The 22,429-nt window shown below is 39.3% G+C and overlaps 1 protein-coding gene across 4 annotated transcripts in view; it reads right to left on the reverse strand.

Moving 5' to 3' along the window:
* LOC139133216 (serine/threonine-protein phosphatase 6 regulatory ankyrin repeat subunit B-like) overlaps positions 1 to 22,429 on the reverse strand; it is a 160,550-nt gene that overhangs the window by 80,513 nt on the left and 57,608 nt on the right. For 2 of the 4 annotated variants that reach the window (XM_070699688.1, XM_070699687.1), the window contains exons 2-3: positions 1,909 to 2,070; positions 1,658 to 1,759 (exon numbers count right to left, since the gene is read on the reverse strand). In XM_070699688.1, the coding sequence (XP_070555789.1) occupies positions 1,658 to 1,759; positions 1,909 to 2,070 (264 nt within the window). Of the gene's footprint in view, positions 1 to 1,657; positions 1,760 to 1,908; positions 2,340 to 12,259; positions 12,409 to 22,429 lie in introns of those variants that run through there. The other 2 variants (XM_070699689.1, XM_070699690.1) reach the window with 2 other exon arrangements.

The following is a 22,429-nucleotide window of genomic DNA, read 5'->3' on the forward strand; positions in this document are numbered from 1 at the left end:
TCACTTCAATGTTTAGCGTTTTTAAACCGACTCTCAGAGCAACGTTTGCATGATTTCAACCTGCATAGTTACTGAGTGTTGTCCTTGGCAACACAAACTCAGCTGCAGTCTGGTGACAGCCATGTCAGATCTGCTTCAGTTGTCTGTTGTTCAATTACTCCAGTGATTGCAGTCAAACGGAGATCTATCCATTTGACTATTAATAACAGTTTTAAAATATTCAATATTGTTTTTTTTTAACGCATGGCTGACAACTTCATAATACACATACACAGCAAAATGCTATTGCTTACGGTGTTATTTTTGGATTGACAATCGCTATTGATTGTGATTACACGAATAAGTACCACTTGTGACGCCGCTGTGTGGTGATTGTAGGCATTTGCAAAGATGACAATTTTCCTGACAATCACCCAGCTCCCCGTTCAATGGGGAATTATCCTCTTTCAGGTTAAATACGAAGGTCTTCACGTATTCATGTTCATCCTTGGTGACACTGATTGTCGACGCACTGTCGTTCACTCACGTGGGTGGAACCATCACAGTGCAATGTGTGTGAAGCTTTCAAAACCAGCGATTTCGGAATCAGACGGTGATTGTAAAAACAGAGCAGATACTTGTAATTTGTGTTACTTTTTAATTTAATATACACAGAATGACATATGTGTAGGGGACAGAATTAGGCCTTGATTTCAAAAAAAAAAAAACGGGCAAGGACGTTTAGGCATGGAAACTTCGCACAACCGAAATCAATTTTTCACTCCACGACAGTAGCTGGTCAACACCACTTACAGAGCAATTACACCTACTTTGACAAAAGTCGCAAAAAGATCGATTTCGGCAAACGTTTCTGGTTCGTCGCTGAAATTTCACTTTTCGCGAGGAAAACAATTGTATCGATTTTTGGTCTTTTCATGAGGTCATTGGACGGGGCAGCTATAAGAAAAGGGACAATTAGCGAACAAGTAATTGTATTACGCACAGTCGCTCAAAACCTGCGCACGTCTAGGCTTTAAATAACATTGCTTTATAATTTTACTATGATTTCCAATTACGTTTTACATTCAAGTAATTTTCACTGGCAAAATAAAACAGCTTGTGTCTACGGGAGGCCGCCCGAAGGATGTAAAACTGAAATATTTTCGCAGCGGCATTATAACAACGTGTGCACGTACGTCCGAAAAGTAATTCGACTCTAACAATCTTTCTCTACTACGCACCGCTGACAAAGACTTCAGCTTGAAAGATAAACTCATGGAACAATAGCAGAGCAGAATTGTAAACGAATTCCTAAAATTTGACACGACGTACTACCACGCTCACTCAACACAGATTTCGATGGAGAGATTTGGAGAGGCGTGCTCAAATATATCAACATACCGCAGGAAGTGCGTTCGAAAGCACACTTGGCGATTGTGAGGTTTACATTATCACTCATTTCTACAATGTAACAGACTGCGTGCATTAACCACCTTTACTTAGAAGAGGCCTCGAGCAAAAGGAGGGGTGTTTTCGGAACATTTTCTTTCCTCGCGATTTGATCCTTAGCACCCACACGTAGATCGAGTTCTGCTGATGACGAAAATACCACCAAGTTTCGTTGTCGGTCTGACGCTCACGTTACAACATGGCTGCGGGGGATTAAGTTTTTCCTTACCTTGGACCGATCGTTGATGGAAACTCCGAGCTCCAGAAGTCTTTCTGCGACCACCAGCTTGTTCTCCTTGACGGCTATCATCAAGGGTGTCATTCCAGTCTCCTAGAAATCGAAGGGAAGCAAACGGTAACCACGGCGATCGACCTTTGAGCGGGCATTAAAGAGCCCCAACAAAAGCGGAATGAATAGAAAACTTGGTGCGTGACATGAACGTGGGAAAAATTCTCAGACCATCTTTTGAGGACACTTACTTCGTCCGGTGTGGATAGTTCGGTATCTCCACGATCCAGGGACCGGATAGTCTGCTCCACCGTTGCCCATTCTCCCCTTTGGCAATACCCGAGCAGTCTCGTCGTGTAAGCCCCCGAGCTAATGCTCTGGCTATCCGACATGGCGCTGGCCGTAGACCCGTCCTGTTGAGAGAGTGAGGCGAAACCAGGCAACAAGACGTCAGAATATTCGAAGCAACACTACTTCACAAAACGATGAATATTTTCCCCCGAATGAAAATAGCGTCGCGTTGGTGCGGGTGCTGTTACTTCCTAAGGGTGTAATACTCCAAACAAATTGGCCATATATCCCACTGAATCCATGATCAAACGCCAAAATTGGGATGAGTTAGACTGGGAGCCCATGATGTCGCGCCATTCCAGAGGTCATCCGTCTTATTACTGGGTCTGCACGCTGTATGTTGTGAGTGAGTGTTTATTTAGCGATTGGCTAATTTCAAAGCACTTTTCTGATTGGAGGAAAACCGGCCCCCTAGAGACTCCCAAGACATCTCGACTTTAGCACGCAGCCGACCCGAAAATATGGCCTTGGGGCACCCCATGAACAAGGGAGCATGTTGACATGGGGATGAAAAGGAGACCTCTGATAAATATTCCAAACGATGAAGATTTGCAGCCGGTTGGAACGAGAGGGAGGCGACTACTCGCGCTGAGCAGCGACAGGTGAAGGACCTTCTGAGCAAGCGAAAAAAATTACCACTAGCGTCCTGTGTGGTTACCTTAGCGACAGGTATTGATCGCGCATTGCATCACCAATTAAACTGATCAAACAAAATCAAAATGAACTAAAACGGTTTGTTTTCACAATATTTCTAATTCAATACGTTCATTATTGACTCGTACATCGTTAAACAATGATAACTGAGAGCGGGAGAGGTTTTGCGACTCGCTGGGATCTCGAACAGTTTTTACATAATGTAAAGGGGATTTGATTTTTATATTATAGTATGCCTCTGTATTGTAGACAATTTCACTCGAACACTGTACGTCTATCAGGTTAGGGTATTTCATCTAGCGCTTTAAACGTGACTCTCTTTAATAAGAATTAATGAGAATACATTAATTAATTAAAGCAGAGTTTTTAACTCATTAGTTCGTCTGTCCTCGGAGATTTTATTAATGGGACGTTGGTTGCTCGCCTGCCCTATCGAGGCAAGGCCCAGTTCCACGCGACCGCGCCCGATTCCGTCACGTGTATGCCAGCAGGCTCCTTACCATACTTAAAAAAACAGGTGGAAAATCAATATAGGAACTTAAACATTACCATAATCAAACCGGGTCGGATTTTTCCATGCGTAGAAAACAAAAGAAAAATTGAGTAGGTCACAGTCACGCGTGGATTTGTAAATTTACATATGATAACGCTGTGCGCATGGGCATTTGTACACATGTATTTAATGGACGATTATTAAAGAATCGCATGTCAATTTAGTTCAGAAGCTGAAATATTTGAGTTTCCTGTGTTGGCGCCGAAGCAGAAGTGTATTTTCAGATTTCTGTTCGGTCGTCTGGTAAGCTTACAAGCATCAATACTGGAAAAGTGTGTGGCGGCGTCTACCTCATCCGTACATTGTTCGATACTTCAATTTTCCGGAATGATGCCGAGGTGTCGGTGACACGGAAAACCGAGGTTAAGACGATAAGACGCTTTGCTGCATCACTGGGCATTTTTAGAAGTCTTGCAACAAGGGTTTTTTGTAAACATTAGAACAACTTGTGGATGGAAAGTAATGCCACACGTGCACACACGCACAAAAAGTGTGAGCAACAACATTACAGAACATGTACCAATGTCACGGTATCAAACGGTTCTCCCGGAGGCAACATATCGAAACTAGCTTGAAAGACGAACTACTTCTTGTTAGTGATTCAAATATATCATTTGTCACTACAGCGACCTCCCGACACTCTCATCATTTTATCATAGTCATAGAAATTTCATCCTATCTTATGTCGTCGTCGTTATCATCATCATCATCATCATAACAACCTACTCCATCCATTATTATCATCACCATTCACACAAAGACAACATGCAGAAATCCTAATTATCTCAGACCTACAGTAAGAGTTAATCACGCCATACAGCTTTGGTCAACCGATGTCAAGATTGACTGATGCCAGGCTTAAATTTGTCTACAACCTCTAGTTCCTAGTTTTCGTATGATACTCAAAACTTCCGTATTTTAAATTACCGTAAGTTTTGACTATTAAATACGGAGAACTTTCAACAACAATGCACAAATAGAAGGTGAATTTCCCTGGGACTAGCACGCGGCGTTTTTGGAGACTTATTTTTCGATGGAATACCAAGTAAAACGTCGGTTTTATATTATGAACCATTTTAAGGTAAAATGCTCCACGAGGACTCTCAAATTTATCTACCACTTGTGGGTGCTCATTTGAAAGCTCTTTGAGAAAGGAAAGTTTCATAGCCTTAGTTTTTCGAAAATCAAAATTTGTATTTTCCCCATAGACTTAACACAGGGAAGGCAACCATTTTGAATATCAAATAGGCCTAAAACGGTACATGTTAGGTAATTTGTTTCTCTGATATCAAACTTTTCACTGTAACCCCGGAGTTTTGATCTTGATTTCGGTAGGAGAATGATTGAAAATTTCATTGAGGATAGTTTTAGCAAAGTTTAAGTCTTTCACTTTCGAGCCGCATAGCGCAAAAGTGCATTCTGTCACAGTCGATAAATTATTTTTGTACCAGAAACATCGATCGGTATGAACTGGATTCACTTCTCATTTCACCTAATTTACATAATATGTAGTTTGTACTGTCTCTTTGCTCATGACGTATCATACCCTCGCTGCAATAATCTGATTAAAATCAGATACTGCGATTGGTTCGTTTCCTTTTTCATTCCGTGCCCTTGCTTGTTGGACCTCATCCCCCCCTATACGAGGAAAGCAATCGCAAAAGCCATGTCCAAACAGACGCAGACGGGATATATCTCTGCACCTGCACGACCTTTAATATGATTGTGCCACAATCAAGCAAGAGCATTCTATTTTACAAGGAACATCAGGTCTTGTTATAAGAATAATGAAATCACATACACTTCTCTGAAAGTTTAGAGCATCGTTAAAAATCAAAACACTGCACCTACAGAACCATGTCAGAGTACAGTTTGACAGAGAAAAATAAAAATTAATACCGAAAATCTAAAATACAATGATATGCCGCTTGTAAACAGCCATTGCTAAGCATATTACATTCGCAGCCTGAGATATTATTGGACTTCAAAATAGTGTCAGGTTTAGCATAAAGTTATGACGCTATTGGGCTATTTAGTGTATGGTGATATTTTAGGTGAGGTGTTATATTGCAGAATAAACTCTCGCATTTCGTCCGTCTGTTTTTAATGTTTTACGACAAATTACTTAATGGACCATTTCTTTGTCAAGAATAACAATTTATTTTCTGGAAACCCATCATAATGAATCGACGGCAATTTGACATACAATAAATAACCAAGCTTATAATATATAATGCATGGGATTTTCCCGCCAACATTCCACCTTGATATTAAGTGACGTAATGATGCACCGGTTATAATATAGAAAGGCTGCAATATATGTCTTATTTATTGGTCTTGGTGTAAAGATTTCAGTTTCATTTATTTGCGTTCAAAGGTAAAACGTTTACAGAGAAGACGTATCTAGCAGAAACTCTGTTCATTTTATGACTATATCAAAGAAAGACAAAATTTAACACAATTCTGTCCGATCCTAGAAGTAAATAAATTTGCCATCTGAAGGAATTTCGGTCAAATCAACGTACTACGTACATACGTACATATGATGTTCGAGTAGATAATTTGTAGTTAGACGTATATACATATCTACATATACATACATACATACATACATACATACATACATACATACATACATACATACATACATACACATACATACATACATACATACATACATACATACATACATACATACATACATACATACATACACACACACACAAATATATATATATATATATATATATATATATATATATATATATATATATATATATATGCATATATGCTTATATAAACTAAATATGAAAAACTACGCATTACTCTTGTCCACACATAAATCAAACTTATGGCGGAAAGAACGCAGTCTTACATTTATTAATTCCGTCATGAATACACATTCGATCGAAATCCTATTTGATTTCTCTGGCTCAACTTTCGACCGTTCAATTTTGCTCATTTAATCGGTTCATCGCGCGCGGCTATCGCAGCGTGAAGCATCGATGGAGTTTGAACGCGCAGAGGACAAAGGACGCGGTATCCAAGACTGTAAAATTTCACCGGAGCGCTATCGGCGAGAGTTGGTGAAATCGATTTGCCACACAGCATAGCAGAGCGACTGGCATTTACTCTACCCACCGAGGATTCTATACATCACGGCGCGTCTGAAAATGGGTGTATTGATTGCCCCTAGGCAGGGGAGATCGTTCATCAATCACATCCACGCTGCGTTATTCAGCGTAATTACCGCTATACCCTCCCCCGGGGGAGAATTACAATTAAAATCGGAGGGCGTTGATTGGACCGACCGGCAACAAAGCTGAGAAACGCGGTGTTAATATATTGGTGAATTTTGCAGCGTTGTCACTGATGGAGGTAACTCGCTCGACATTGAAACTGTACAATAGATAGAGCAATCAACCTTCACAGCATGATATGACGGAACGCGCCTATCATGAAATCGACTTACACGCGTATGCGTAATCTCAGAAACCACGCTGGTAGCAGTAAGTAATAGAAATCTACAACTGACTGATTGATTCGTTGATTGATCATTTTATTGAACGATAGCCAATCAAACAGAGGGGAGATCGCTTAGCTCAAGCACCGCGGAAAAAGCAAATAATCACCTTGAATCGATTTCTGTGATATATCCGAAATGCACGCAAAGGAATAGCCCCTTAGCGCCTGTAATTTTTTCTCTGTTGAAAATACATACCCAATACGGTAAAAATTTACATATTTATAAGACCTTGGCTCAGGGGTCACACATTATAACGTAAAGAAGCAATACATATGATTTGTGGCTGTTTTAAATATCATATTTCCTCGTTTTTGAAACGTCTTTGTGTTCTGTATTGTCACTATAGCCAGTCTGTCTATTTGTTCCGCGATGGTCTGTCGGTGTGTCCGTCTTTCTATCTCTTTCTACCTCTCAGTCTCTTCGACAGAATAACCGTTCGACCGTTCTTGATAACTGTATTGCTGTTCCATCCTTTGACAGACGCAAGATTATGTCTACCCATTTGTCCAGTGTATCTCCAACGTTAACACCGACCAATTCCATATATCCACTAACTATTCCACCTTTCCATATCTATCAACCACCACCAACTAAGGCCCAGTAACAAAAATGTGTGTTTCCGCTAACATGTCTCCGAATATTATAAGTTTTGGAGGATTTTTATTTTTGTTGACTGAGCAACATAAAATACCTTAGAATTTAGAGATTTTACTCGAAAGTTTTTGAAAATATGAAAATGTGTCAAGGGTTGGCGGGTTTTTCTGGGTGGTCGGATTATCGGAAACACACATATTTTTATATGGCCCTAATCACCAAACCCTGATAGAATCTGTCCATTTCATGGCTCAACCGTGAATTCGCTCTTACAGTAGCTTTTTGAGTATTTTCAAGTATTTTCGTTCGGCTTGAAAAATAGAACTTCCATTCCCACATCAAAGACTATGTCCAAATGCCTGGTCTTCCACTAGTCAATGCAGCCTGTATGGTGTGTGCAATATCCAGTGCTATTGTTGACAAGTGGATTTTAGTCCGGACAAGAATTCACTTGTCAACAATAACACTGCGTATTGTATACAACGCGTTGAGGTCGCAAGGTCATTACCGGTACTTTGTATTCAAACACACTTTCGGGATAGAAAAAAATGTACTTCTTTTCTAGGAAAAACAATAACAAAGATATTGTATTACCAAATGTTAGAGCTGTTAACCCTTGAAATTATAATTTTATCATTTTAATTTCATCGAAACTGCTAATGACCCAGAAAGTTAATTCCAAATTAAAGTAATGAAAGCTGAAGAAAGTTTCTTTACAAGAGTTATATTCGAAATGTGATTGTGAAGAGGGTATAGCTGTGGTGTGTATTTTTGATACCATGTTTTAAATATCGTCCAACGCTAGCGATGAAGTCACTTCAAGTTTTTACTATAATGCGCAAGATTACGGTTTCCGAATATGTATTTTAGCTTGCCATGTTACTGGGTGCTGTATATCAGTATATAAACCAGGTACGGGAGAGAGAACGGTGTCTCTGCTGTACGGGGGTCAAACAAGTTACCGAGGGAAGGACAACAAACTGACATTGAACAGGATTTCATTGTATGTTACGACGGAAAATAAACCGTGGTGTAGCATTATCTCTAAGATACAGTTCGGCTGCCAGACTGTAAAGCTTCCAATCATAAACAAGAAATTCATCAGACCGCTATAATTTAGGTTCAATCATGTGACCCTACCGCTAGTCAACACACCTCCTGGTATTTAAATACACTACTTGGACGTTTAAGGAGGCATCGAGCTTTGCATCGAGCTGATGGATTTGCATCTAGTAGAACAGGCGCCCTCATGAGTTCAATGTGACATAACATGCTGTGTGAGATGAAAACATGATAGGATGTGAGATATGCACAAGTATGGTTGTTGGTTGATACGAAATATATGAAAATGACAATAATCGATTATTTAAATTATGCTTTATGGCAATTTGTTTTGCTTATGCAACTCATGTTAGACTTCGACATTCGCTAATTTCAACGGCTAGTTGTTGGACATAGTGATTTGTTGTAATTACTTGTGACATACTTGTCACAGCACAAAAATTCTGCATATTGGCAGAAACTCTTAATGCCGGGGGCATGAAAATAAATCGGCGGAGCACGAATCTGCCATGTATTTTACTCATCACAGCTGGCCAACACGACCTAGTTACAGAAAATGCCCAGTAGGCAGTCAGTATTTCATTGGCATTCCATGGAAGTCACCCTAGCCCAAGCTAGCCGCAATTACCATGCGTCGATGCAAGCAACAGTGACCTGCTATGTGAATGGTGTAGGTACGGTAACGACCTTTCTTCATTACACGCTACCCGTCTCTTCAAAAACAACCATAACTCACAGCTAGCAGCAATCAGGTACACTTCATGATCAGTCATATACCATCTCAGTTACATGTCACAAGAGCCTAGCACACGCTTTACATAGTAACATACACCCTGAAGGTACTCGCGACAACAATCCTCGAGCTCGCTTCGTATCCTAGACGCATTTCAACTTACAGTAACTGTCATTAATCTCTCCAGGGCCGACACGAGGACAGGGTAGGCAAATTTGTGAAAGAAACAGCGACTGCCCGTGACGTAATCGTTGAAAGAGGAACTTCTGACATCACAGAAGTAATTTATCAAACTGAAGACATTTTTGTGGTTTATGGTTAACCGTCACCCCATATCCCTGAATCGAGATCCATCCTGATAATTTTCCACAGTTTGGTTTCGAAAACACAGCGTTAACGTTCATTCTCTTTTCTCTTTTCCTCCAAATTACGGACGTTATTGTATCATTTAAAAACATCTCACATCTTGTTAGCTTTATTTGGGGTGCGAAGTACCCTTGACGACATGTACCTGGCGGCGGGGCCAATATTTCATCTCCATGTATTACCTGGCAATACATGGTTTACGCCGGAAGGCGAAGTTAATTGCTCATACAGAAATTCCCTCGGAAACCTTTCGTGACATTCCGAGTCAATTTAGCGTCGTAATATTTTTTCATTAGTTAGTTATTTGATATGGCAATATACTCTCTTTTTCTTTTCCCTCTTTTCTTGAATTCTGTTGCCCTATCCAATAAAAAAATAGACAAAACTATACAAACTCTACCAAAACTATGAAGTTTTACTTTACAGATGTATAGATAACAAAGGAACATCGGAAAATGATATTTTTAAGACAACAGGGGTCATGAATTTCTTGATGTTTCATCAGTTCCAACCTTAATCCATTCTTGCCGTGTTTATAGAAAGCAATTCATAAAAGAAAGTGCAAATGCTGCAGTTTTCAACTTGCCAGCACAGCTGTGTTCAGAATGTTCAGTCAGGCAAACCGTTACTGAGTCAATTCAGAAACGTTTTCTTAGATATTTACATCATAAACAGGGATGTCACAGTGACTTTTCATCTTGGTGTAATTGTGACTATAACTTGCTCTGTAATCTTTTTAAAATTCAACCTTTGTTCTTACGTAGGAAACTATTTGATTGTATGTTTGTGCGTAAATGCCTTTTATCTTCTTATGACTCTACAGATTGTACAGGTTTTTATGGTCTATGCGTACCTAGATACTCTGCTAGACATAGACCTCTATTACACATCCCTTACTGTAGAGTTGATGTTACAAAAAATGGCCTGATTGGACGTACGTCACGACTTTTTAATGATTTGATTGATAAGGTTTGCGATGTCGATGTTTTTGAAGAATCTCATTCAACTTTTAAAAGACATGTTAATTTGTTTTTGTCATTGTTTGATGTTTAGGGTACTTTTTTGTTTGTTTAAATTTTAGTGTATTTTATCCTTTTCTTTATTTTCTTGTCTGTAAGTGGCTGCCTGATGGCGCTGTTGATGAGCAAATAAAATTAAAAAATGCGCCTTGGGGACATATATTCTAATTCTCAAATTTCTTCCATGCTTTTCCTGTATATCACTTGTGGGAGGGGGGGAGAGAGGACATTTTGAAGCTCTTTGAATAAGGAAAGGTTTCAAGGTCTCGGTCTTTCGAAAATCGTAAATTTTGTTTTTTCCCATCGAGTTAACGCAAGGATGGCGGCCATTTTGAATTTCAAATATCGGTCGATGTTAGGAAATTTGTTTCTCTAAAACCAAACTTTGCACTGTTACCCCTGTTTTTTATTCTGATCCGGTAAGAAATTGGTTAAAAATTTCATCGTTGAAATGTGTGAGCAAATGTTTAGTGTTTACCTTTCATGGTGCGTACTACTTTAATGTTTAACGTTGTTGTTCTTCACTGCTGAATTTTCGTCCTGACTGTGGTTTATGAATTTCGACAATAAATCGCACACTGTACAAAAAGCGTTATGTCTGTAAGGCTAATTCTTTTGCATGTCAACATTATCGAGGGAGAAGAAAGAAAACAAACGTAGTTTTCGCAAAATATGAAAACATTATCAAAGTAAAACCTTAGAGATAAAAATAATTAAGCACTATGCATTTTCTGCGCTTTGGCTTTCGTAGAAACTAGCTGTGTTACTCAAACATAAAAAGAATTGGCAACTATGTCTTTATCTTTGTTGCATGAAGGCTCTAAACAAATAGTCCAGCTTGCTAGGTGTGTACGATTTGTTAGTTTGATAAGCACTCGCCTTCCGCTATGCGCAGCACGCTACAGTGTCGCGCATGCGTGGAGTGGGTTCATCTGTACGTGAGGAGTGTATATTCATCTAAATTTAATCGATTGTTGCTCTGGTCTCTGGCTTGCAAAGATAACCAACCTTGAATTCGAAGACATTAAGTTGGCCATCGGCAAGCTATCTTGATTTTCTGGCGGCATACTGAGAAAACAGTCTTCATGGCGACACTCACATCCAGCCGCTTTTATACTATAGTGTGCAGTCGTAATGTTGACGACAAAGGAAATCATGCACACAGAAAAATCATATACAACTTGTATTTCATCCAAAAAGAATCTTTCAGACGAAATTCCGCTTAAACGTATACAGAGTTATCATCGATATGTGCACTGAATCCAAACTCGAGTTGCTATCATAATTGTTGCCTGACTATACATCGGCTACCATTTTTTTGCCGAACACAGTCAGAAAATTCAATCTTCACTCAAAGCATTAGAAAATAAAAGCTAGTTAAATTCATGAAAGCCAAATCATATAAAGTCTCTGCTACAATTCTGCGCGTTTATGTCTTTATTGTACTTTTCAAATAGTCCCCCCTCGGGTAATAATTTATTCATAGGCATTTCAGAAGAGAAGTTTTATATTTGGTTTACCGGGACTTATGTATTTTCAACGACTGAGTTGATAGTCCTCGTAGTATCTCAGTGTTCTATACTTTCCATGGTGAATATAGTCATATTGAGCTCTACAACAAGCCTATGCAGAAGACATATTGACGTATTTCTTGCGTGACTGTGGGCTTCACATGAGAAGAATTGAGTCCGCATTGTGACTAACAAAGTCGTGTTTTTTTCAGCGCACGCAGGTGATCGCTTACCGAAAAATATGAAAAGTCGTCTTCATAGTGTACGACGCTCTTAAACGTCACGGCCTCGGACACCACCGACGTCAAATCTTCGTCCTCGTCGGACAAGAACTGGAGAATATCTACCTCGGTTTCTTCCATACCGTTTGCTCGGAGGTCTCAACCCAGAATGTTCTAACCCCTTGTCTGGAGTCTTTACGAGCCTTGCCGATCACAAAGTGATGTCACCGACACGTATCGATCCATGCAGCAGCGATGGCATTACTGATATAAAACGCCATAACATCACATCGGTCATTATTCACCGGCAAGGAGTTGTTATTGTTTTAGTAGACAATAACTCCTCAATGACAAATAAGTTATTTCGAGTACAAAAGCTTTTTTGTCCGAAGAAGTGAAATGAGTACAATTTTATTCTCAATTCTTTCAATATAAAGGAAGTCAAAATGACGTGTATATGTATAATAGTTATAATACACACCAGACGCAAAGAATGCGGCGTCTATAATCGTTACGTTCAGACCTTCAGTACTTCTTTCCGTATCTATATGTTTCGTTATGCTTAGTTTGTTTTCATGTTTGTTTGTTTTTAAGTTGAAAATAAGCTGACTATTTTGTCAGCTACCTACTGGGTTTCTTCATTCAACGGTGAATTTGTGATGGCGTTTACAAAATCTCGAACACAGTACAGATATTATTTTTCCCCGATCCATTGGGTCGTTGGACGTCACTGATATTTTAACTGAACTTCAAACTATACAGTGTCGTCGCCACAAACCCTCATCGTTGACCAAAGTTGGAGGATTTAGCTTGAATTCGGACAGCGGGCAACGGTTGTAGCCAACATTCGGACTGAGGACAACTGTCGCCCGCTCATTACAGTTTATACCGTGAACAATTCTTTTGTGTACCTACCGCGACTTTTTAAACTTTAAAAAGTCACATTGGCGTACTCAGAAGTGAAGTGTATCAAATTTAATTGGTTTTTAAAGGGGGAATATTTTCTCATAAATTGAAGGTAACGGGAGATTCCCTTTCACAGTAGTTTCAAAATCAATGCAAAGTAAAGAGTAATGTTCAGGCAGGTTAATATTCTTAATTAACATATGACGTTTTTGCCAACCTCCTAAACCGGACAGGGAACATGAATGAGTGATCCCCCCCCATACCCTCGCCAAAACGGACACTTCAGTCTCCAAACCGAACAATCTTCCTAGTCCCAGTGGTGTTCGGTTTCGATAGGTTTAACTGCATATGAAGTGTTAACAAGTTAAACTGTTAAAGGTGTACAGTCACCTGTAATCTAAATATGCCCATATATGGTCAAAGGGGCGTTCCTTGGTATTCAAAATGCCCATGTGAGGGCGTTGTTTTTAAAAAGCGGCCACCCGCTTAAAATGTGTGATTGGTTAGATTTTCTCTTTTGCATGTTAACTGTGGCAAAATTGGAACAGGAGACAGTATACCTTTAAGGAATCACAAAAGATCAACAAGCGCTACGCTTAATTTGCATCGTTTGGGAGGACAGCAGACATACTTCGAAATCGTTTCAAGGTGTCACCGCAGCAACCAAAGAGAACGGCAGAAAACATTTCTCTGCTGTACTGACGACATACGGCAGCATATGGAAACTCTAATTCTACTCACAGTCGTAATATAAGGTTAGGATTCGTTTGTGTGTCAGCTTTAACTGTTGTGTGCGGCGGTAAATTTTAACATGGAATGGAATTTTAAAATGGGATTGGAATTACAGTGCAATGTGTCAGAATTTACGACAGGCACCCAATTTGATTCATGCAGACTCATAGGTATTCAGTTATCGAACGATGTCGCTGCCATCATAGCCTCTGAAGATGAAAATTTAACTGGATAGCCGCTAATACTGTAGCAAGTAAAATGACTGTCTATCCATGATGGAAAATGTATCTATCTGTTCCTGGAAGTTTTGAACTTCCAGGAATCAGGTAATGCGAATTCTGAACACAAATGAAACGCAGATTAGCAGCGTTTTCAGCGCGTTGGAGACAAACTTCGTAAAAAAAAAACTCATCTACTACAACGCAGAGAGCAGAAACACAGACCAATCACTACAAATGAAAAGTTTTGCAAGCAGACATAACAAGACGATCTCTCCACAGATTGCTGCACTCGAACTCGATTGCTGAGCAATTGAACAGTCGATTAAAATAACTCCGCTTGTCTTGTGTAGATTACACCAGTCCATCAATTCGGCCACAAAAACAGAGTTTTGTTTCTCACCCAAGATATCTTACAAAAATGGTGCGGTGGCGAGGTTTTGTATAAAATGCTATTAGGGGGTTTCTTCGGGGTAGTAGATTTTTGGGCTCATAAGATCCGACTGCCGATGTAAAATAACCATTTAAAGGAATGATGTACGCTCAGCAGTAATTAAGGAAGACGATATGGGCACTGTTGAGAGCTGCACAGTGCGTACATGCAATTTCATAATTATACATATTTCTGCCTTGACTACATGTATATCGCACTGTCATTTTACATTATTTTTTTCCACGAGTGAACATGAAAAAGGCTAACGCGACTGGTTTAGATCGACACATTGCGGGGATGAGAAACGTAACCTTTCCTATTTGTTTGCCTTCTTTAGGATTCGGCACAGCGGTGCCGCGAACATCTGTCTAATCTCACGCGTAATCAGCCATCCAAATTGGACACAGTCATGGTAAAATAGATCCATTCTACTCTCTGTTTCCTAATCAACGATGATCTTTGTCACCTGGTTTTTCACAACAGAAGATTCGCTATCCAATTTCAATCTAATTCGCGTCTGATGGGACGCGAATTCTTCGCCAAATCACGTAATCCCAGCGGTTAATCTCTGTCCCCGAGCTCGGAAAATGCTGTAATTCTGTCTTTATCACAATGTCTCGGCAACTGTTACGTTTATATCTGTGGAAGCCCATAACATTTGTAGATTACAAGGAAACGGAAGTGCCAGCTTTGCACGGGATAATTAAATGTTGCTACGTTACATTTTGCGCCCCCTCCCCCCCAATGCGTTGAAGTGCCCGATATTAGGTAAATATTGTGGTCGATTTGTACAAGCAATATGATTCTATTTTTGGATAAAATCTTTCACATTTGTAGGTAAAAACTATGATTTCCAAAAAAACTCATCTCCTATGTGGAACTATACAACTGTCATTTTAGGTTACTTGCCACTTACAGGGCGCTACAAGGACACTATATATTGCTTTCATAGCTGAGGCTACCCTGAGTTAAGGTCCGGGCAGATATATGATAATAGTTCTAGTGTTTGCTCCGTGTTGGAAAACTGGCGAGCCAAGAATTGATGACTGGCTGGATGGGCGTATGGATAGAAGAGAGAACGAACAAACGAATGAAAGTAGGTAGGTAGGTATAGTTAGGTAGTTAGGTATGTATGTATGTATGTATGTATGTATGTATGTATGTATGTATGTATGTATGTATGTATGTATGTATGTATGTATGTATGTATGTATGTATGTATGTATGTATGTATGTATGTATGTATGTATGTATGTATGTATGTATGTATGTATGTATGTTGTATGTATGTACGTATGTATGTATGTACGTATATAGTATGTATGTTATGTATGTATGTATGTATGGATGGATGGATGTATGGATGGATGTATGTATGTATGTATGTACGTATGTATGTATGTATGTATGTATGTATGGATGGATGGATGGATGGATGGATGGATGGATGGATGGATGGATGTATGGATGTATGTATGGATGGATGGAGGGATGGATGGAGGGATTGAGGGTAGGGTGGATGCTGGATCATTTGCCTGTATCTAAAACCCTTCCCACAGTGCAGCATTTTTTTGCTTCTTATTCCGTTAGCAATGCTCTGCGTATAGTTGTCTAAGTGATGGACTTGTCGGTCTGTGTCTCGCTGACCCGCTTTTAGAGAGCAGAATAACACACCAATCAGGTAGAATAGGATTAAGAGAAAAGTTGACACGTTGCCACAGCAACGTTATGCGGTTCACAAGGACACTCTTTGCTATTATCTTCAGCTACTTCTTGATGCATTGACTTTACATCTACGCCCACAGATTGAGTTAATTACTAGTAAAATATTCCGCATAGTCGCAAAAAGGATTAACCTGTGTTTGTGTCTTTCCTGGAGGAACTAAACTGGTTTATCGTTTCTAATGTCGCTCTTTTTCATCTTCAAATTGATGAAACAACTTCATTGCAATTTTCAAAAAATTATGTTAACTTCACCAGTGAACTCACTCATCCCTCCTATTTATTCGTTCGGTAATGATATGGTTTCTGTTTCAATTTTTAAGATTTACGTATACCGTGTCTAAAAAACAGGAGTTGCGTCTGACCGACGGAGGTAAAATGCTATACATGTAAAAGCATTGGTGTCCGGAATTTGGATGAAATTTACACCATTAAAACTAGTGGAAGCTATCGGAAAGTGGTGATAACAGTAGGAATCAACAGATTGTGTCTTCTTTTCCATCATTTAAGAGTAGAATTGACTTTAATTTTGAACAGTTTCAGCAAAATTTTCTTGAATTGCTTTCAGCAATTGCCACTTTGGATTCCCGCCAAGCTGCTGACGCCTCCCATCAATTACTTTAAGAGTTGTCGTCAAGTTCAAATTTCTGATTACCGACTCCCTATTAAACCCTCAAGTGCACTGCAATATTAAATCATCCTTTTTGCACTGCGAGAAAGCGCTACATATATTTGTATTACCTTCTAATCACAGTTCAGGACGCCAACGGCCAATTCTGTTAAAAATAGAAAATCTGGACTCGGGTATGTCAAATGAAATCAGAGGGCATATAGGATACTGGATCCTTTCAATAGGCAATGCGTTGTGGCGACACAGGCGTTCATTGAAAAAATCTCTACGAAGCTCAATCAATCATTCATCGTCTCACTACATCATGAAGCAAGGTAAGGTTTCAAACGTCAGGCTTGTTTCAACCGGTTGACCTCCTGGGATCAAGTTTGTTCTTGGCCATAAATGGATTAAGGTGCAATATCGCAGTCCTTTGTCGCCGATGAAGTGTAATCCATACAAATCCGACGCTCGATGTCAGCCTTTTCATAGCGACGCTGCTGTACTACGATATTCTGAAGTTATTAGTGTTATTAAAGGCATGCAACATTTAAGACATATTACGTACATTGTTTCCTTCGTAAAACGATCTACCACTACTTCATCCTTTAAGGTAGTATGCGCCTTGAAAGTGAGAGACTTAAACGTTTGCTGAAAATTTCCTAAATGAAACTTTCAACCATTCTCTGACAAAATCAACAATAAAAATTGGGGGTCACAGTGGAAAGTTTGGAACTAGCGAAACAAATTGTCCAACATTTTGCGATTTTTGAAATTCAAAATGGCCGCCATCCCTGTGGTAACTCTATGAGGAAAATTTAATTTCGGATTTTCAAAAATTAAGACGGTGAAAGTTTTTCTTTCTCCAAGAGCTATACAATGAGCCCCAACAAGTGATAGATCAAAAAAGAATCGTAGAAATTTGTCCGAATATCTGTCCCCGAGGCGCGTTCTACCTTAAGGCATCGTGATTTGACTGAAAAAATGTGAGACGAAATTGGATTTCGATCGTAGATGAATCGGTATCCGCAAGTGAGTAAACACGATCACCCAAAGACGCGAGCTTTACTCACAGGTATACAGCGGTACGATTTTGTTTGAAGTTTGCGTGAAATCGCAGAGCTGTGACCGAACGTCGATCCACGATCAATCTCTTACATTAATTGAGTGCTGACCCAGGCAATGTGCGTGTTCCGTATACACCTTACAAAGCGATCATTTGCATTGTCCACATTTCTAATAAACCCAGATTTAAAGTGATCGAAACAAACATGGCACATGCTCTCACCTTGACCATAGATAATTAATTAGAATTAGAATTAGAATAACTTTATTGTCCAAAAATTGGAAAATCGTCTTTCTATCACTCGCAGTAAAATACATACAATAAAATGAAATACAAAAAGTTAAATGGCACACATAGAAACACAATTGCAAAGACACTGCTGATCAACAGCACATGAAAGTGATTTGAAAAAAGTGGTTAAAAGTACAAATTGAGTTCAACTCATTCTGTGTTGTTTAAAATAGATATTGCTGACGGAATGAACGAATGTTTGTAAAAAATTCTCCTAGCTCTAGGCACTCGATATCTGCACCCAAATGGAAGTTTCTGAAACAATCTGTAAAGTGGATGTGTGCTATCATTAAGAATTGAACGTGTTTTTCTGTTCATGGAATTGTGATATAAAACTGATAAGGGAATTTGCTGTGTTCCAATAACTTTACTTGCCGTATTGATTACACTAGTAAGTTTAAGCATAGACCCTCGAGAGTCTATGGTTTAAGCTTATTTCTCATGGTAAGATTTCCTACCACGTTACGATGTTAAAGCTTATCACACTTTCTATTAGACTAATAGAACCCGCAAATCTAAGAGCGCGTCTGCACATGTTTCTATGACAGTGTAAGTTGAACGTGATCATGAACCAGACTATCCATGTTCTTGAAGTTACACAACGCCGAGGGGGTTAACATTTTTCAGATTTTTCCCCATTTTTTTTTCAACGTCACGTTTTCATATTGCATGTTTTCTTGTAATGAGTGGAACTGTACTTCAGATAATGTCACGTTGCGTGAGAGGCTTGTACCGCGGATTTGGATAATTTCAATATTGCATTGGAACTGGTTTCCTATTGTTGTTTAATAAGCTTTCCGCACGGCATACTGGGCACCGTTTATTACACTGTTTGCGTACCTTGCACAAGACTTGAAGGCAAAAGGACCAGTAACATACTTTGATAGTTTTTCCAGTTCCCCATTGCCAGATCAATAGGGCAACTTACCCCGTGGCTCCAAGTCTTGGCAGAAATGCTTGAAAATCTTATTTTATCTTATTTTATCATTTTTTTAAATTTCTCAATTTTAGCCAATCATGGCCAATTCCTACAACAACCTACAGACCACGCATGCGTCAACATCTATCCCCTTCCACTTCAACAAGCTTTCCAAACAAATTTTTAATAAAACGTCATTTGAAGATTGGAGACCGGTTGAACCGCCTGTTTTTTTTACTCCGCAATATTTCCGAACATCCTGAATTCCCCATATCAGAGTAGGCGACAGGGCCGATTTCATGTCACCGAATTCTTTGATATATTTTTAATCTGGTAATGCGAGGCTTACTGTAACAATTAAGAACCCTAGGCAAACACTATTTTCGATGATTGATAGTGATTTCACTCAGACCATATGGACACGATACACTTACACCATATTTGGGTTTGTAATTACCTATTACGTTTTGCTTGATTTATGAATTTCAACAAAGCGTTCTTCGCGACCGTGTTTGGAGCCATCGTTCGGCTTGTGCGCCGATCATTAATTACGCAATTCTATATTGTTCATTAAAAATGTTCTATTTCTGAACAAAATATGTAATTTGGCCCCCGCACAATCTGGAGAAAAAAATCAAGTAAAAGTTATGAGGTGCTTTACAATACATGTGGTCTGGTAATTGACTATATACATTAAATTAGTTACGTGATGGTAATGCCTTCGTCACAGCCACACTGGCTGGACCAATCGCCGGTTAGTTTGCTCATGGTGACGTCATTTCTTAGCTATCCAGTGACTGAAGGGAGGAAGCGAAATTCTCAAGCCCCTAGGGGTAATTCTGAGAACACAGAAACGGCTTTTAGTGAACCCGCTGCGGAACTGCATACATTTATTCTCCTGCGTCGAATTTAGTAAAGAAAGGGATGTAAAGGAGCCGAAATCAAAGGTTAATCATTTTGTGATTGTTTTATGGGGCATTTATAAGAGAAGAATTGATTTACTCTGATTTATTTGGTGATGTTTCGCGCACTGGATCCCATGACAACAGATTTGAATAACATAGGTTATTACATGTTTCTGAAATACGTACAAGGGGGTTGCGATCACAGATCACAAATTTGACCGATGAACTTACGAGAAATTTATCAAGGAACCCTGAACGTGTGCTGAAGAGAGAGAGAGAGAGAGAGAGAGAGAGAGAGAGAGAGAGAGAGAGAGAGAGAGAGAGAGAGAGAGAGAGAGAGAGAGGAGAGAGAGAGAGAGAGAGAGAGAGAGAGAGAAAGAGAGAGAGAGAGAGAGAGAGAGAGAGAGAGAGAGAGAGAGAGAGAGAGAAAGAGAGAGAGAGAGAGAGAGAGAGAGAGAGAGAGAGAGGGGGGGGTTTGGGAAGCAGATAAAGTATACATATACATAGACAAGGTAAAAAGAGATAAGGCGAGTTGGATGTGTGATAATTAAAGCAATAGTAAAAGTGAGTAAGACCAAAACAGAAGACAAAATCGAACGGCATCTGAGGCAAAAACAAGCAGACTAGATCGCATTCGATATTTGACTGTAATGATTCATATCGTTGTATACTCGTTTGTTCGACTAAGTCCATACAGGATGTATCGAGGGAGGTCCAAGGGAGGTCTTGAATTACTAAAGCATCGTTTGAAAAAAAAACTATTAAAGGCCGGAAAGGAACACAAGTAAGTCTATATCCACAGGCGATGATTTCTTTGCAGTGTTGTTCAAAACATGAACAATACCGTAAATTACAAGACATATATCGACTTTAGATCTTCATGGGTAGAAGGCTATGTTCCAGCTTTTTACCTAATAATTTTAGCTGGGGGGGGGGGGGGGGTTGGCAAAATGTCCAGAAAAGTGAAAATGTTAACTTTAAATCTGCTCGGCCAAATGTCAAGAATTTATATATATATATAAAATTGACATCGTTTTCGCGAGATCACATGATTAATATTCATATCAAATAATGATTAAATAATTATAGTTGATGTACTGTTAATTAAGAGTGTGGTCGCTTTACATTAAAAGCAATAAACCAGCTAATTATAGTCAGGATCGATTTCCAAGAAAAGTCTCGCTGGTCCCCATTCACCTTGCTGTTAGAATTCTGCAAGTTACCAAAGATCCGTGTAATTACATCTATCGAATGCTATCCGCTTCACTCTTTTGACAAAGCACGACGATCTCTATTGAGTTGCTAATTTTGTTTGGATTCCATTCCCGCAGCACTTCGTTTACTCATTTCAAACGTAATTGACCGTGGAGTCCCTTTCACTGGAAAGTCAATATTTTGTCAGTGTCTGTAACTCGTGCCTGCCAGTCACAACAATACGGGTTCATTCATCATGTAACATTGTAGTACAGTAGTCACATTTGCCGAGGATGGACAATGCCTCTCGCACTGTCCATTCAGCTGATTCAAAGCCCACTTATTAATCTATATTACCCCTTTGATGGGTTAATCAAGTAATTAAACAATTAATGAAATTAAACGGTTCAACGGTCAATTGTATAACACTGGTACATACATTTACAAAACATGTCAACGAACGCCAGATCAATATCATTCAATAAAAAAACGTCTCAACGAAGTAATGGTTAGTCTATCCATGGATTACAATACAGCCATTCGTCATACCGCCCTCTTCCAAGCAGTGCATCTATCAAACCAACGATACATCAATCAATCAATCAATCAATCAATCAATCGAGCTTGCCACGCACCGGCAGCTATCACGTAAACCACCTGTTTGGTGACGTCACATCAGAGTCACCCTCCTTCTATACAATCTATAGAAATGCGTCAGTTAAATATTTACGTGTCATTTCAAACAACAAAGGCCAATCGACTGGAGATCATTCTTCCTAATAGACCTGTGTCCTGTCATTGTCCCACTGGCAGCACGCCGATCATTTATTTTTGTGGCGGGAATATTGATTGATATGAAGGTAGACAACCACAAAACACAAGTATGGTAATTAATGCAAATTCACGAATTTAAGCACTTGCTCATAATCTTCCGGGAAATCTTTGAGTACCACCTGTTTTAAAGCCCAAATGGCGTCTTTTCACGTTCTTTTAATGACAATTCTAGTTTCAAACTACTGTATTATGATAACATTTTTACTATACCAAATGAAAGATGTTTCATGACTTCTCATATGATGCGAGTAGGCCATAATGAGAAAAGATTTTGTTCCATAAGCTCGTACGCGTCGATTTGGAGTGGACGCGTTAGCCTTTGCTTCGAAAAATAAAACAAACAGAAGTCATG

The sequence above is a fragment of the Ptychodera flava genome, chromosome 5 (genome assembly GCF_041260155.1).
Source record: "Ptychodera flava strain L36383 chromosome 5, AS_Pfla_20210202, whole genome shotgun sequence".
NCBI classification, from domain to species: domain Eukaryota; kingdom Metazoa; phylum Hemichordata; class Enteropneusta; family Ptychoderidae; genus Ptychodera; species Ptychodera flava.